The sequence below is a fragment of the Phasianus colchicus genome, chromosome 5 (genome assembly GCF_987193195.1).
Source record: "Phasianus colchicus chromosome 5, bPhaCol1.hap1.1, whole genome shotgun sequence".
In the NCBI taxonomy this organism is placed as follows: domain Eukaryota; kingdom Metazoa; phylum Chordata; class Aves; order Galliformes; family Phasianidae; genus Phasianus; species Phasianus colchicus.
The window spans coordinates 35,425,131-35,442,891 of NC_143440.1; the positions used below are offsets into that span (position 1 = coordinate 35,425,131).

The following is a 17,761-nucleotide window of genomic DNA, read 5'->3' on the forward strand; positions in this document are numbered from 1 at the left end:
GTTAACTTAGGAAGGAACCTTTAATTACTAAAGAAGGAAGAAACTACCTGCACAGGTGAGAGCTGCATGTAAGAAATGTAATTCTCATGCTTCTTGCTTCCATATTAATTACTACTGTCATGCTACCAAATTTTTTTCCTATTCAACTCAGGAGGCCACATTCACAGATTAACAACAATCACAGTGGCTTCAAAGAGCAAAACAGTTGTTCGGGGTTCAAGATGTCAGGGCTTTATTAGTCACAGAATAAACTGGGACTTTACTACTTGAGTTGCAAGACCAAAAAGTAATTATATGCTATAAACATACACACACACATGAAAACCATAGGACTGGTTTCCATACACGTCTTCCAAAAAATATTCTCAACAGAGTTCCGTATTGAACTTAATCGCTATAAGGGTTGACATCTAACATGCAAAGGGAACACACTCTCCCTGCCTCATTCCTAATCACATTTCTATCCTGGGCTTCTGAAGTTAGCCAAAAAAAAAAAAAGAATTCTCCTCATGCATACACACTTAGCAGTGAACATGCCTCCTGCTTCCCATGACCTAATACACACACACACACACACACACACACACACACAGAGTGAAGCAACACTTACAAAGCCAGGGTCAGAACTAGGATGGCAGATTAAGAAATAAGCAAATGAAACATTGTGGCTGCGGATGACAAATGACAGTTACAAAAAAAAAAAGCAGCAGAGTTGGCAGAAACACATCACAGTATCTAGAGGCCACATGAGTTCACACCAGCACTTTGCAGTCAGATAGAGTTTTCAACATCTCAGAACTGAGCTTTACATTTATAGAATGAGGTACTCCACTGTGAAGTCACAAGTCTATACACAAAACAAGTACTTCAAGATGGCCCTGCTTGCCGATGAACACCACTATGTGATCTATTTACCTATGAATATAGTACTACACTACTTTGGCACTACAGAAAATACGAGAGCCAGTCCATTGCTTTCTACTGAAAATGCCCACCCATGTTCACCACACCAATTTTAGGAACAGCTGCTCTGTAAGGTTTAAAACAGTAAAACACAGAGTAAGTGAAATAAATAGCAAAATCTCTTTCTTCTTTTGGGGGGGAAAGAGTGGGATGTTTTGTTTTGCTTTGTTTTCTTTTATTCTATCTTAATTACAGCTGTAACAACAACAAAAACCCTGCAAATTACACATTTAGTTTACAAGTTTAATATAAAAGTTGAGAACTCCTGAATTGTCCAGGCTTAGGTAGAGTTCTTTCTTCTTCAGTCTAAAGGTGTATATATATACATATATCACAAACATTGGCTGCTGCTAAAGCATGTTATCAAAACCTGTAGTTACGGTGCAATTTGATGGAATGCTGCTTCAAGACTGCAAGCATTCACCCAAAGCATAAATCATAACAAGAAATATTCTTTTTAAACAATTAAACTGTTATGTTTTCATAAAAAATACGCACTACTCATACACAAATGCCTCAGATTCGCAGATGTCTGAATCCAAACATAAGTTTGTGATGCATGGTTTTATTTTTATGTGCACACCTAATTACGAGAGATCTTCTCCATTATGAAAAGCAAGCATTTACGGTGAGAGATCTATACTGGAACTCAGATGCTTGCTCCCTGCCTTCTATAGTTGTTCAATTTTTGCTCCTGACACAAAGTTTGTACTGGTAGGACAAGGATCACACTGCAGACCCATCAGCTCCTCACTATCTTCGGCAGTTGCTTCTCCCAAGAAACGAAAAAGAAGGAAAGAGAGCGTGTGCTGGACCTGTCTCCAACATGAACACCCGGTCAAGTCCGTCGCTCGAAGGTTTTCCCGACCCTTTCTCCCACCTCGGCCGGCACCGCCGCCTCCCCGCTACCCCGAAGGGGCCGCTCGCTCAGCTCCGGGGAAGCCGCAGCCTCCCATGCCCGCGGGCGGCGGCTTTCCCATAGCAGCACCCGGGGCCGAGCAGGGCCCGGCTCGGAGAGCCCCCGAGTCATCGTGCTCGGGGAGGGCACCGCGGCCGTCAGGGCGCTCCGGGCCCTACCCCGCGCGACCGGACAGCGCGGTCAGCGGCCGCCCGCCCTCCTCCGGCGCCCTGCGGCCCCCGCGACGCAAACGCGGCCCCCGCGGCCCGCGGAGCCGGGTTGGCTCCGGAGCCAGCGGCCCAGGCGGGCGCCATGCTAAAAACCAAAATGGCTGCCCCAGGGAAGGGAGCCCAGCTCAGGCCGTGAGGGGCTGCGCCTCCGCCGGCCCCGCCGCCCGGCGACGTCGCTTCGCCCGCCGGACCTCGCGCAGGTACCGCCCCCGTCCCCGGCGACCGGCCCGGCCTCAGAGACCCGCCGGCCGCGCTCTCCCGGGCGGCCCCGCTCCCGCCGCCCGCGCGCGGCCCCGAGCCCCCGAGCCGATCCCGGCCCCGCGCGGAGCGCAGCCCGGGCCCGTACCTGCAGCTCGGCCCGCTCCACCTCCCAGTGCGCCCGCTCCATCTCGAAGCGGGCCCACTCGTGCTGGATGTAGTGCAGGATCCCCGGGATGGTGTAGTGCTGCGGCCGGGACAGCTCGGCGGGGCCCGCCGCCTCCTGCCCGCCCGGGGCCGCGGGGCCCTGCGGCTGCTGCTGCCCTCCGCCACCGGCTCCGGCCCCCGCGCAGCCGCCGCCCGGCTGCAGGTTCGCGTTACCCCCGCTCTGCGGCGGGGGCTGCTGCGGCCTCGGCGCGGCCGCCATCCCGCCGCCTCCTCCGGCTCCGGGGTGCTCGTCCATTGTCTGCGGGGAGCCCTCCTTCTCGTCCCGCGGCGGGGGCCTGGAACGGGGGCCGGGGAGGGGGCGAGCGGCGCCGGCTGGGACGGGCGGGAGGAGGCGGGCCGGGTACGGGGAGGCGGGGGGCCGCGCCGAGCGGTATCCGGGTGTCAGAGCAGCGCCGAGCCGCCGCCAGCCGCCATTACAGCCTCCCGGCCTCGGCCCACCCACCCGCGGCCGGGCGGGGAGGGGAAGGGGGAGCGGCGCGGCGCGCGAGGCCTGCCGGGAAGTCGCTCCCCTCTCCCCTCCACTTCTTCCTCCCGGCCCGTCGAGGCGGCGGAGCGCGCATGCGCCTGTGGGAGGTGAGCGCCGAACCCCGGGGGGGGGACTGGGGCAGCGCGGGGGGAGGGGGGCAGCGCGTCCTTCCCGCCGTTGCTGCCGGTGCGGGCGCGTGGCGAGGCGGTGGGCGCTCTCGGCTGGGTTCCCAAGGCCTCTCCGGTTGCGCCTCGCGGGGCTGCGCGCAGGGCTGCCCGGGGGCCTTCGGTTTGCCTCACAAGTAGGTGATGCTAGAGGAGGTTGGCTAAGCGCGCTCTGGCGGTGCCCGATCTTAGTGGTATCGTAACGAAGGTCGTCTTCGTGGCGTAGCATCTGGGGGGTTTGTGCAATGTTTTCCTTCCTTGATGGGAGGAACGAGCCCAGCCGTTACCGCACAGGGTGCTTTCGCGAGTGACGGGCGCGCTGTTGGCAGTTGCGGGCTCCGTGTGCCGGGCGGCTGAACCCGGCTTGGTGGCACAGCGCGTGTGGTGACGCCGCCTCTGTGCGCAGCGCGGCTCCGAAGTGCAGCGCTTCCAAGTGACCTGCAGGATCTGTAGGCCGCCTCTTCTTGAGTAACGGGGGGATTTGGTTTTGCTTCCCTAAAGATACGTGTGTGCTGTATATATGGGCAGGAACACGGACGGTGTCCTTCACGGGCTCGTTCTTGACAGTGCTGTAATTGTCTTAAGTGCTGAAAAATAAATCCCGCTTGTCCCAGCGCTGGCATTTCCTCTCTGCTGACCTCTCCTCAGGTGCGTGTTGCTGTTTCAGTTGTTTTACAGTTCCTATCCGACTTTTCTCCATTAAGTCATTTCCTACCATCATTTCCTCAGTCTTCCTTTTTCCACACTGATCAGCCTGTCTAAATCCAACCCTTCCATCTCAGCAGATCTTTTCATTGTCCCCTGACAGTATCAAATCATTACCAAAAATTGCACCTTACCTCACAGCCAACTTAGTGCTTTGTTTTATTCCAGCCCTTGAGATGTTCCTCACTGCTGAATACCTTGGAGCTGCTGCAGTTTAGCTTCATTGCTATATTCAGAAAGCATTCTGACAACCACTCTGCAAAGGAAAACTTTTTACAGCTTCCTTCCTCCTTGGCTTCCCTAGATTAGTAAGGTTGCTTTTCTTAAAATTCCTGATCCTGAAGTTAAATATGGTGATTTATTTCAAAGCCACACTGACAAAGTTGTTTCATTTCTAGGTGGATAATAATTTGAACACTAAGACCCAGAATACAAAAATGGTTATTCTTATCAATATGACTTTTACTAAAGCCTTGTTCACAGTCAGAACAAAAATAGAACACAGATATCAATTATATGAACTGTCTTCATTTGCTACATGGCTTTTCACAATGAATTAATAGCTGGGAAGTTGAGTAGACCAATGTATACCTCAAAAACGTTTGCCCACCTGCTGTCCCCCCTGCTTGCACTTCTATCACTTGGCCATTTTTTAATTCCAGATTAACCTATTTTGTTCTACATTTAGTACAGATAAAACACAATTAAAACCTGTGTCCAGAAAATCAACTCATTTATAGAGTTAGTGCAGTGAATTATTGACTTGCAGTTCTGTTTAATTCTTGTCAAAACAAATATATAAAAATATAGCCACGTGTTTCTTGTTTGCTAGATTTGATCTCTTAATTATGCTTTAACTCAGAGTTCTAAAGTTTTGGAGAACTCTGATGTAGCACAATAACTTCCACATCTGTGAAAGTTGACTAGAGAGGTTTTAATTTGACAGACAAATCTAATTTGAATGAGAACTCTACTGCCTGAGGTCTCAAACCAGGGTTCTGTTTCTTTTTTATAATCTATGTGTCAGAGTATGTATGTACAGATATTAGTGAAATCTTGGACAAAATAAGCTACTGGAGATGTAATTAAAGTTGTTTAAAATGTGATTTCTATTACTGCATATGAGATCTGCTGGGCTGGCCACACTGGAGATGTAAGACCTCCTTTTATCCACAGAACAGGTATTGCAGGCTTGGCCTCTCTAAGAGGTCTCAGCAAGTATCTGAAAAGACAGCGTACAGGGGTGTGACTCACCACCAGGGACAGTCTGCACTACGGTGCCTCACGAGGTCACGCTGCTTAGTGAGCTGGCTCCTGGAAGCACATCCTTCACAGCTTCCATTATGTTGTTTTGAAGCAAACTGGGTGGATTTGAGTACAAAGCTGGAGTTACCTATACAAACAGGTGAGGAAAATGAGCCTGCTTAGGGGCAGAAAAATCCAGAAGCATCTCACTTTGTGAGCCAGGGGTTGTTAAATCTTCAGCTTGTCTACTGGTGTAGAATGAGTTAAAGTGATGGTGTAGGTCATCAACAACTACGTACTGCATCAGTCTGCTGCAGTGAGTCACACACACCAATCGTGATTCCAGTTTTTTCTCACAGATATTTATCTGCAAGAGATACTTTAATGAGGGTGAGATCTAATACACTGTAACAATGCGTGTACATCACAGGAGTTACACTGACTGTGGTTTATGTGTATGCCAAACTAGCCATACGGAAGAAATCTCTTGTGGAAGAAATAGAGAAGCCGCTCTGTGGCTCACACTTTGGTACTTTGGAAGGAAAGACCACAATTTCAAGATGTTTTATGTCTTCTCTGTATGGTAATTTTGTGGGTCTGGGTTTTATTTCTTTCTCAGAGTCTCCATGATGTTACAGTGCATCACAGGTACTTGTAGATGCAGAAGCAGATACTGTAGGCTATTCTGGACATGATTTCAAATGCATGGCTGACTGTGACAGGGAGAGCTGGGCTTGACAGGCCATGGGGGATCTCGGTAGTCCCCTCCAGTCTTCTATTCTTGAGCCCATTTGTGATGCAGATAGTTGTCCACTGACCTGGAATGAGGCTGCCTATTCATTCCTGACAAACAGCCTTCAGATAGCAACATCTTTTCATTACTAAAATGAGCAAAATAATGGCAGCAGTATGAAAAGCTCACATCTTGTCACCAATTCTCTTGAAGCATTCGATTCTGTAAGCAGAAAGGCATAGTAATTCGTGTTGGATTTGAGCGTATATGCATGCACACATGCAGGCACGCACGTGAGAACAAACAGAAAAGCATGTTGGAGGTGCATTGGAAGAAGCAGAACCGTCTTTGTAAGTAGAGTGCTTGTTGGACATAAAAACTAGTTCCTGAAATACATGGAACTTGATGGAGCAATGGGACATTCTCCACTCATAACATGCACAGCTATGCATTCTGTTATATATATATGTAAATCTCATGTAAATCAAATAGAAAATGTATTCCAGGATTTCTGCAGAAGATTGTGTGCTTTTAGTGCCATTTGTGTGAGGAAAAAATGTTAGAAGCTGTGATTGAGGCTGGCAACAAAATACTTAGAGAAATAACAGGTGATACTGCAGACCTCTCCTCTGCAAATGTTAACCATCTACTCTAATACTGTGAGTGATGTCTGTCTTTTATGACAGGTGACACATTTGAGTACTACTGTGGCTCTGCCTCTGTTACAGCATAACTCATATTTCTATAATGATTCTGGGTAAGAGCATTTGTTATGATTTTTTAAAAAAATAATTTGAGTCTTAAGTATTTTTGCAGGTAAAATAGTACAGGGCTTATGAAAGAATAAACAGACATATTAGTCATAACACCAGAAAGGGATTAAGGAAGATTAGGTTAACAAAGGAATAATTAGGATTAGGGGCAATCCTGCAATAGGATACATGTATATCAATTCATAAGGTTTTTTTTTTCTTTTTTTCTGTGAGATATTCCTTAGTGGTAACTCAGAATACACCAACTCTCTTCAAGGACTGATTCATCTCACTGGCATACTTTTCTTTTTTTATTCCTCTGAGTATTAAGGCATCTCTTCTTACTGCCCCTCTGTAAATTAAGGCAGCAGTACAAAATAGGAAAAATTAGGGCCATACACGAAATGCAGAAAATATTATATAGGAGTTGCTTTCTCATTTTGTTCTGTCAGCCTGAGATGCCGCCTGACAGTGAAGATTCCTTAATACACTTCCATCTGGGCCTTTTGTGTCTCAGCTGCCTCATTTGTTTTTTCTCAGAGAACCGTTTCCACTCCCTGAAGAGTGCAAAGCCTGGACAAGCAGCGTGCACTTCACAGTGCTTATGGACATTCCTGACTCATCCATCTGAGGGAACCAACAAGAGGGCACTTCTCTTCTTGACATAGACTTCACTCTGTCTAGGAGGTGAGAAAACAGACCGCCAGGGTTGCAAGCAGACTCTATTGTCATCTGTATTGATTCTGGACTCTTGTTCCCTGTAGGTGTGCTACACAAGAGCAGATAAAAAAGGAATTTTCAGAGTAAGAGGGATAAAAGCTTTCTTGCAGATGTACGGTAGTGCAAAGGAAGAGCTCTCCTTGATAGCTGATGCATCCTCTGGTATTTTCTCTTATCTACTCTTCCATTTCAAATATATTACCTGTGTAAAGAGTTGTATGTAGAGGACAGTAAAGGGAAGAAGAGGATTAAAGTTATCATCTTTAACTGTAAGTCACAATTAAAGCAATTTTTTTTCCCTAAGGTCAGTATGGCTGATAGAAAAGAATCCAGTCAAAGAATTTTTTTTCAAAATATTTTTGGTGAAGATTTCTTTAAAGCAATATTGCTCCTCCCAGGCTGCTTTTCTGAAGTAGGTCTGTGTGAAGCTGTGTATCAGTGACAGGATTTTTTCCTTTTATTGTTGACTGACTTTTGTGGATTTGGTGTATGATTTTTTTCTCAACATATGTTGTTTTAAAACATTTCTAATCAAATGGTAATTTCTCAAGGATAAGAAATGCTGGTACATCATCTTCTAATCACTCTTGGTAAGAGTGATACATATTTGAGAATAAGACTTATTTATTTAATTAGCTCTTACAGTTACAATCCTAGTGTTTCCTATGGTTTCATTTTCCTTACTGACAATGCTTTCGAAACTGTAGATAACTCTACTGATAAGTTATCACTGTTCACACAACAAATTCTCATTATCAGGTCCAATGAGCGTAGATGCATTTAATATAGAAATTTAAATTTCTTTGTTTAGGGAATAAACCACAGTATGATGTGATCATTTTCTTCAAATAGCAGCGATGTTAACGGAGATGGCTTTTCTTTCAGGAAATAACTAGGTGGCCAATATTAATCAGACGTAAGCGGTAATTGATGTCAGCACCAATATGTTGGGACTTCTCATATTTCTACCATATAAGATTTAGATTTTCTATTTTTTCCCTTTTCTCTAAGATACATGTTTTTTACACAGATAGCTGCATTGTACTCTTCTCTGTTCTCAGGAGTTCTGAGATCTTAGGAAAGGGTATTTGCATTATAACTTCTAAAGCACCAGGCAAGAAGCAAGTCTTCAAAACTGGAATGAAGAAATAACTTCTGCTGCTGTTTTGCCAATGTGTATGCTTCAAGAACACAGGGGCCAATAAGTCCTTGATCCAAGCAGAATCAGTTGGAAAACATTTCAGTGACCATTTTCTAGCAGTGAAGAAAATAATCAAAAACCTCATTAAAAAAAAAAAAATATATATATATATATATATACACACAGCTTACCTTTTTCTGCCTGCTTTCAATAAAATGAAAAAAATGCCCGCTTTTGTATGGTAAGCATATTCTGTGCTTTTTTTGATAGTCTTTGTCATTGTACTTTGTATTTGGCATATTTATACTTCATGTCTGTACTTCAGTAACGTATGGATTAATACTTATTTAGAGATTAAGCTATTTTGAGTGATTAACACTAACAGATTTCTCCTTAGAAATTTCTCCTAAGCCCCATGCGTAGTTTTTGTCAACTGCAGAGCTTACTTTTCCTTCCAGTGCCAGTCTGGGCTGGACACTTTCTTGGAAGTCTTTTATAACTCCTATGCTTACTAATTTTTTTTTTTTTTCCTTCTCTTTCCTCACAGAAATGCTCTTATAAATTCCTACATCAGTAATTCAAATTGACTGCTGAAATCAACAACAAAAAAAATGATAAAATTTTTTCTTATGGTGAACAAACAAGGTCAAACGAGGCTCTCCAGGTATTATGAGCATATAGAAATTCATAAGCGGACAATGTTGGAAGCTGAAGTAATCAAAAACTGTCTCTCTCGTTCAAAGGATCAAGTAAGTTTTTTTTAAGTCCCTAGTTGTTTTAGTGCACATAAGTAATTTCAGAAACGTATCAGTTTTTTTTGTAGGTCATTATTTCATTTGTACCCACGAAGAACAAAAATGTTTCTACATAGTGTTCATGTAGATGAACTGTTATTCTGTATTGAATAAATGTTTCACTGGAGCTTATAATGATTTTGGAGTTTTCTGTATCACTGTCATAGAAGAGACTTCCTTTGCTTGAAAGAGTTCAGAAGTCCAGGAATAATTTATTTTTTCCTGTTATTGCTTCTCTAGTAGTGATCTATAGATAGACCTTAGTCTTCTTTGCCAAGAAGGGTGGAGGTATAGCATGGACAGCTCCAATTTTAAACAAAACACTTGTTAGAGAAGATTCCAAATCATGTGCTATCTAAAACATAGGGTTTTTTTTTTTTTTTTAACATATTTTTCAGCCATCTTGGGCCAAAAATTCATGTTTTGGCTTTTTTTTTTCTTTTTTCTTTTTCTTTTATTTTTAAAGTTTTTAAACATTGTGCATGAAAGTCAGAAAACTCAGCTTTTGGAATTTCTGTTAGATTGCACTTGAGATTTTCATGGCTCATGTAATTGAGCTGTTGGTTCTTTAAGAAAAGTACCAAACTTAGCAAAAAAGATTCAAGATCACTGACTTCCATTTGGTGAGAAATGGACTGCATTTTTTTTTTTTTTTTAATTTGTTTTCTGAATTCATCTTATTTTTCATTAATTGGGTGTCCTGGAACAGTGGTCTTAAGACATTTAATTCTAGAAAAAAAAAATCATACAAAAAAACCATATAAACTACAGATTCACAGAATTAACAGTAACTGAAGAAATTAACCTCCTCCATACTGCTTGCAAGAGCACGTCTAAATAGAAACTTCACCAGAAGAATTGACAACAGCATGCTGCCATTTCAAGGACTGAGCAAAATCTTATTTGGGGAAAGGTTATTTGTAAAGCTGTGTGTAACAGCACCATCTACTGGCTCCTGACTGACGGTGAACTGCAAGTGGATTTTTCCCTTGTGTTTGACTATCTAATACACTTAACATTTATAAGAAGATTGACCATTCTTAAATATGAAAATAATCTTCAGTTGCCTCTTTTGTAAGTGCTTCTAATTGAAAATTTAGAGGAAATATTTACTGCCCTTGAATTGCAACCCTGAACAAATCGTTTCAGTTCTACATGTTCCAGTTTATCCATATAAGAAGTGGTATTAAGTTTTCTGTCAATAGATGAAAGGTTTAATGTAAAAGTTACCCTTTTAAACTTCTATCAAATCAAAATTACCTGTTAGACACTGGGAAAACCATTAGTTTTTATGTGCCTTATATGAAGGAAAGATTAATAATGTTTCAAGCTTAACTGGCAGCTACTAAGTTTGACGAGTTCTGCTTTTGCCTAGTGCTCTTTCATTGAGTATAAGGACTTTAAGTTGGTATACCGACAGTATGCAGCCCTTTTCGTAGTCGTTGGAATCAATGAGACAGAGGTAAGAAATTATATGCTATCTTTAAATGTAAGCTTGTAGTAATCACAGGCAAGAACTCGAGCTTTTTTTTCCAGTATGGAATTTGCAGTATATATTAGAGAGCTTCAATTAGACATGACAACAAATATGTACTTCTTGTAAACAGAAGAGAAGGCTCCAAGGAGTCCTTATAGCGGCCTTCCAGTACCTGAGGGGGGCCTACAGGAAGGCTGGGGCGGGACTTTTTATGAGGGCAGGTAGCAACAAGACAAGGGGAAATGGCTTTAAACTGGAAGATTAAACTGGTAGATTTAAACTAGATATTAGGAAGAAATTCTTTTCTGTGACGGTGCTGAAATACTGGAGAGAGGTTGTGGATGCCCCCTCCCTGGAAGCATTCAAGGTCAAGCTGGATGGGGCTTTGAGCAACCCAGTCTAGTAGGAGGAATCTCTCTCTATAGGAGGGGGGTTGGAATTGGATGATCTTAAAGAACCTTCCAATCTATTCTGTAATTCTATAAATTTAAAATTGTGGGGTGAGTTTTCTTAACAAATATCAGCGTTGCAGTTCAGTTGTCTCCTGTGTAGTGAATTGCCAGCTGCTCCCTGTTTTCAGCTTCTTTGGACAAAGGAAAAAAATCCATACTATTACCTAGAAAGATGCTATTTTATTTTTAAAACAAAAGGAAAAAAAAAGTATCTGACTGAAAATTACTAAGTACTGTTACTTAATAAGCCTTGAAGACTAAGTCGGAGCTGAAGTGTTTACACTGATTTACAGTTATTGGAAATTAATTTTAAGCTTACTCCTGAAGACATTAATTTGTTTTTAACTTACTTTCAGAATGAGATGGCAGTGTATGAACTAATTCATAACTTTGTGGAGGTTCTGGACAAATACTTCAGCAGAGTGGTGAGTGAGACTTTGAATCTACTGTGATATATTTCTTCTTCAAAGCTCTAGTGAATGTCTTTTCAGGGGAAAAAAAGAAATTAGTTTTTTTTTTTTTTTAATATTCATATACTGCTTTGAAAACAGCAGCATGATGTTACGACTGTTTAAAAAAAAAGAAGAAAAAAATTATTAAGAGTATTAGTTGATTTTTCAGAGAAGTAAAAGTATGCATGGTCTATATCATCAGACAAGGAATACCAGAACTTACTACTTTTGTAACAATGTTTGGTTTTTTTTTGAAGATTCAAAGACAGAAATAGCTCGAGTTAAAATGACACTTTCTGTTTTAGTATTTTGTTTTCAGAAAGCTGGAGAAGGCAGCATAATAACAATGGTTAGAACATGTGCTATTAATTGCAGTTCCAGCACTATTTAATACAGAATTTGTAATAATCTCATTTTAAACAAATCTGGGTTGAATAATCTTTAAGCATAATTTTAGATTGGCTATATTAAAGTGTGGTGGATACAATTTCCTCCATAGTCCATCAGTCTGAGAGTATTACATTGGTAATTACAAGAGATCATCACACAGTGTTTATGGTGCTTATGTAGTAGATCCAAAGTAGACATGGCAGATCATCCTGTATGAATTCAAGGACATGACTGAAAAAGTCTTCTAAACTCTTTACCATTTAAAGAGATTCCATGCCATTCCATCATTCTATTTTCAACTGCATATAACATAATAAATGGTAGAACACTGAAGAAGGTGGCCATAATTCTAGTTAGGGTTTCTGCCAGTAACCACAGAGCAAAAAATATTTTAAGTTTGTACAATTGTGGATTAACATTTAGGATTGGCATGATTTTATAGGACCAAATTATGACGACAACAATGGAAACTAAACTCTGGAAAAGGAAATAACATCTGTCCTCTAGAATGACATTTCATCTATTATTTTTTAGGTTTGTGAGCCTGAAATATTTTCATGCTTTGTTTTTGTCTGATGGAGTTTACAGAGCTTGAATTAAAATATAAGAACAAATATTAACAGAATTAACTGCAAGTGCTATGATACTTGCACTGAATCACCTGCACTTCCGTTATAGATGCCCAGGAAGAACCATGCATACTGTTTATAATACACACTCCAATGTTTTCAACTGCTTTTTAATACTAAGTTCAAACTGATTGGACTTCTTAAAGTACAGTTTTGTGATGAATAAAAATCTCTAACTGAAGAATGGCAAGGTCACTCAGTGGAGACCAGTCTGATTTAGAGCATTCTTGGACCACAGAAGAAGTTGTACTTATATCAGTGAAAACTCTGACTAAAATTCCAGGGCTAGTCTGTGAATGGTGGAATCCATATCAACAAATACAGTAAATTCCCTTAGTAGGAGATATTCTGTGGGAACAGACATTTTTCTTTCAGCAGAGAGTGGGGAAGTTCAACTCTAAGCGTGCGGGATCTGAGGCTGTGACTAATTGTTTCTAAATTTAAAAATTTAACTGAAGCACCCAAGTTAGATGTCTGGTCATCCTATGCTCCCATTACAGGGAGCAGAGACAAACAAGTATCTCTAGAAAGTGAGTCATGTCTCAAGTTTGCTGAGGCAACTGTTGAAGATACCCATCTCATCTGCTGACTGTAGAGGGCTGCTGGCTCAAACACTTCACTTAAATGAAGTTGGTTGGGCTGAAGCAATAGCTGTAAGTGGTAGGGGTCCAGTGCATAGAGTTGCTGTATCCTGCCACAGCTGCCACCACCATGGATATACACTCATGTTTTTATAGAAATTATAAACTTTGCATTGCCATCTTGTTTTTGCAGAGGAAGAGAGAGAATATAGGGCTGAAGATGCCATAAGCAGAGGTGCTGTTTTTCTGCCTATTCTCTGGGAGAGCACTGCATATATTCTAATTATTACTTGTGAGTGGACTTTAATGGGTTGGTTTTTTTTTCTTTCTTTTTTCTAAGTAAAATTTTCAGAAATTTAGCTTTTGTTAGAGGCAGGTAACACATCAAATGCAAAGAAGCAGCACAGTAAAGAACATAGAACTGTGCAGTCCATAGAAGAATATTAATCAGCCTAAATTTTTTTAATCTCTATTTTGAAGACTTTATCATCTGCAGGGATATGTAATGTTCATTGACTATGAGATAAAATCAGACCATAATTAATGTTTATCTCTCTTTCTTTCAGAGTGAATTAGATGTATCCTTTTTGGTATCAGAAAGCCATTTGTTTATCACTTTTTGGTGTATATTCTAGCTCACAATGGAACTGATAGCAGTCAGTCATACACTTGAGTTTAACTTTAATGGAAATAGGTAACATTTGTGCTTTTTTGTTTGTTTATTTTGTGTGTGTTTGTTTTTTGATTTTGTTTTTAATTAAGTAGTGTTGTTAGGACAGTTGAATAAATAAGTTGTCCCAGTGATGCTTCTTCCTAATGTGTTGATATCACTATATAAGCCTCTCTTTCATGTATTAAATAAGTGGGTGGAATTTCAAGTAGCTCTAAAACCACAGCTTAGGTAGCATAGGAGCTACTTTCCTGGTGTGTTTATCACAGATGATAAAAATGGAAGTGTTATCACAGCAGCTTTGTGGGGGAACAGCATGCTGCTAAGCGTGAAAGTTTTACAAAATTACAATAAGCTGACTTTTGTGTTGCTTGAATTAGTGAAGCAGTGCTTACTTGAAGACATAAGTAACATATAGAAGAAACATATTTACATTCTCCTTGTGGGTGAAAGAGGAAGCATTCTCTAGAACCAAGTATTTAAAGAATGTTGCCTGGATACAAAAAAGAACATTACATTCCTTTGCAACTAGCTGCTTCTTCTAGGATAGAAAAAAAGCTTTGATACAGGAAATACTTTATGTGAGTCAAGTCTTCAGTCCACTTTTAGAACACGGCACACATATAAAATTAAAAAATTGAATTATGAATTTATATTGATAATTTTTAAGGAAACAAGTTAGTAAACTATAAAATAAGTGGATGAAATGGAAACTCACACGTATTAGCTTAAAACTGTTCATTAAGGAAAAGTTTCTCTCTAGGGTTGTGATGTAAGGGAATGTGCTCACAGAAGATCAGCCACCTTGCAAACTTTCAGAGAACTTATCCCAGAGTATCAACTGCTGTTAGATAGGCTAGAAAAAGCAAACATCTGAAAAGATAAAATGACAATACATAGTATTTCTTGAATCTAGATTAAAAGGGAAAAAAAAAAAAAAAGCAGCAGCTTCAACTAACCTTTAGTTGAAGATGAATGATCCAGACCACAAATCAAAGTTCTTTAATACTGTATATTCAGTAGCAAAGCACATACGTACTCACGCTATAATCTACACAGATTTTGTTTGTGCTTCTGGGTGTGTTACCTGATCACAAGGTGTTGGTTGTACTTTATAATGTCTTAAGCTTGTACACACCCTAATTTACTTGCCTGGAATATCCTGAGATATCTTTAAATGTCTCCATATAACTTGAATGTGCATTTTTCCCTCCCTTCTTCCCCATTTCAGTATTTGCCTCTAAGTTGTTTCAGGGAAGGAGACACAGGATTATGTCACCTTTATCTCCTTTTAGTATGTGTGCCACATAAAAACTCTTAGTGAGACTGAAAAGTACTGTTAGGGTCTTTCGTAAGGGCAGCTCTTGGAGTTACCAGTAGCCAACAGAACATTTAAATACCAATCTTAGTAGGTGCCATTACCTCTACTGCCATATTACCTAATGGCCAAAACTGTACTTACGGGAAGCAGGACTATAAATGAAAGCTCTGGGTGATGTACATGTCAGTACACACCATATATAGCTTTTCCTGTTGCCAGCTGCTCAAACTGGCTTGCTCTGGTGTTTTTCTGCTGGGTGTGGATCTATGACTTCAGGGCTTTAAACCGTGAAATTTGGAGTGAATTGCCAAACAAGTGACAGGTGGAGAGGATGAGTGTCGCTGAAAATCAGAGACATCTCTCACTGGGCAGGGCAGGCAGACTTGAATGGCTAAGCAGTATTTTATGTCAAGATGTAACAGCAGAGAAGAGTCATAAGACTTACAGGAAGGGGAAAAACGCCAACATTATTCACCGTGCAAGTTTGACTGTTTGCCAAGAACAGCATGGTAAAGTGAGGTGTGAACACAACTGAAGAAGGAAGCCTGTGTTTGGTTGAGAGGAGGGGGTGAGTGATGCCGCTCTGGGGGAATTACAGGGGTGTTATCACTGAAGTTAGTAGACTGCAAAAATTAAAAGCCAGCAGGAGTTGGCTTTATTGCCTGTTGAAACTTGAATGGAATGTTATCTAGCTTTTGAACAGATCCTCCCTGCCCTATGTAGGTCAGTGTCACAGTTGATCAAAACAGGAATAGAACAACTCTCCCTAAAAATTCTCATGTCACAGTAATAAGGAAGCCATAAGTTCTCAGAATAAAACATTTGTGAGAAGATCAATCTGCCTAAAAAGTAGGATATAGGAAGAAAAAATTTTAAGTCTTTACTCTGCCAAGGAAAGCAAAAAAAGACCACAAAAACCTTTGGCTCTGAAATTGAAATTGTTCATGTTTTAAGGACAGTACTGTTCCTCAGTATTGAAAGGCTTGAGTCTGATATTTAGAAGCAACTTTGCCTACAATCAAATTCAGAAAGAGGTCTGGAATTTAAATACAACCTAAAATTAAATGAGGTGGTTAAGTTTGCCAAATTGGAAACTATTTGATGAACCACAGACATAGTTAAAGCACAATCACTTTTTGAGACAGATGTTAAGTAACATTAAGGAAAGAGACACTGTTATGGATAAATTTCAGATAACATGAAGGTATGCATTCAGTTTCAGATTATCTTCCTTTATATGAATGTTAGATTGTAAATATCTTTCAGAAAGCATGTAAATTAAATACAAACCATTTACTTTTAGCCTTCTTCAAGATTTATTACTAGATTAATGCATTAACTTTTTGTATCACGCTGCTCTTAAGAAGCTATTTTCAAGAAAACCAAATAGTGTCAGCAATTCAGGGCAAGGAAAATTATACTTGAGATTTTAAGAATTTAAGAATTCAAAAACTAGTTTGATTAGAAGAAATACAGAACATTGGCATCTTCACATTCAAATCATTATCCTTTGATAACATTTTATATTTATGCAATAAATGGTTCTCAGGTTGACAGTAAAATTAATCACCAGCGTCTACATTCAAGTTTACTTTTCTTTTACTTCCGTGTTGTAATACTGCAAGATGTAACTTCTGATATCTCCAGTACTGGTCCATGAAAAGCATTGGCTGACTTGTCTCCTTACAAATAGACACATAACTAGCACACTTTGATACCTACTTTTTAAAGTTGTTCTTTACTAGATTTTTCTCTGAATTTTTTTTAATGTAGTTCAAAATATACTTAACTTGTAACGTTTCTAGATCATGTTCAATTTGGATAGAGTGCACATCATACTGGATGAAATGGTGCTAAATGGCTGCATTGTGGAAACAAACCCCAACAGAATTCTTGCACCACTGTTTGTGCTCGACAAAGTGGCGGAGAGCTAGGAAGATGCAAGACTGACAGAAGCATTCAACAAAAAATGGGGAAATCCTCAAAACCATACCAACAAGCAATCCTCTGATTTTGCAAGACCAACTCATGCAATATGTAAATCAGCTTAAAAATATTTCCAGCTTCTCCTGTAGCCTGAAAAAGACACAGAACCATAAAGTGGAAACTTCATTTTCAGACTTGCTAAGGACACAGCAGAAGCCTTTCTGGAACAAAGAAACGTTCCTCAAGAATTGTCTTTTCTTTCAAACAAACAAAGAATAAAGCAATGGAAACTTACTTCTGACTGTGTAGGTATTGCTCTGAATCATGTAGCATTCTGCCAGACCTAGAAAGACAGAAAATATGGAAAAACAATTTCAAACTAACTTTCAATGGCACTTTTCAAAACAACAATATGATTTTTTATTTTCATTTGTATGTACACTGAGTGTAAAAGTTTGGTAACTCTTATGACCATCTTTAAACTAGATTGAGCCTTAGTCAAAAAGCTGGTTGTCTTGACCTCTGATTTTCGGTTACAAAATACATGTAAATAACACAAGTGTAGATATATGTAAGATTCCTGCGTGCTGTGTTAATTTGTAACTATGTTACACTTAAATATTATA

The 17,761-nt window shown here is 40.5% G+C and overlaps 2 protein-coding genes across 18 annotated transcripts in view; one reads left to right on the plus strand and one right to left on the minus strand.

Moving 5' to 3' along the window:
• The window catches only part of STRN3 (striatin 3), a 55,305-nt gene extending 52,553 nt beyond the window's left edge, over window positions 1-2,752 (minus strand). For all 6 annotated transcript variants that reach the window (XM_031593776.2, XM_031593774.2, XM_031593775.2 and 3 more), the window contains exon 1: window positions 2,438-2,752. In XM_031593776.2, the coding sequence (XP_031449636.1) occupies window positions 2,438-2,752 (315 nt within the window). The remainder of the gene's footprint in view (window positions 1-2,437) is intronic.
• AP4S1 (adaptor related protein complex 4 subunit sigma 1) lies at window positions 2,114-17,427 on the plus strand. Of its 12 annotated transcripts, XM_090141294.1 has the most exons (12): window positions 3,102-3,284; window positions 3,649-3,795; window positions 4,021-4,160; window positions 5,029-5,257; window positions 7,123-7,269; window positions 7,347-7,571; window positions 8,364-8,684; window positions 8,991-9,192; window positions 10,613-10,699; window positions 11,523-11,591; window positions 13,785-13,796; window positions 17,015-17,427. In XM_090141294.1, the coding sequence occupies exons 8-12, from the start codon at window positions 9,055-9,057 to the stop codon at window positions 17,141-17,143; spliced, it is 435 nt and encodes a 144-aa protein (XP_089997420.1). In that variant the 5' UTR covers window positions 3,102-3,284; window positions 3,649-3,795; window positions 4,021-4,160; window positions 5,029-5,257; window positions 7,123-7,269; window positions 7,347-7,571; window positions 8,364-8,684; window positions 8,991-9,054; the 3' UTR covers window positions 17,144-17,427. The 12 variants fall into 12 exon arrangements, with proteins under 12 accessions (XP_031449644.1, XP_089997414.1, XP_089997423.1 ...); XM_090141295.1 differs by lacking the exon at window positions 4,021-4,160; XM_090141296.1 differs by lacking the exons at window positions 4,021-4,160; window positions 5,029-5,257.
• The last annotated feature ends 334 nt before the right edge of the window (window positions 17,428-17,761 follow it).

Coding starts and splice junctions, on each gene's coding strand:
- AP4S1 (XM_031593784.2), top strand. CDS start 9,055: ATGATAAAATTTTTTCTTATGGTGAACAAACAAGGTCAAACGAGGCTC. Junction 9,193..10,612: donor TCTCTCGTTCAAAGGATCAA/GTAAGTTTTTTT, acceptor GCTTTTGCCTAG/TGCTCTTTCATTGAGTATAA. Junction 10,700..11,522: donor TTGGAATCAATGAGACAGAG/GTAAGAAATTAT, acceptor ACTTACTTTCAG/AATGAGATGGCAGTGTATGA.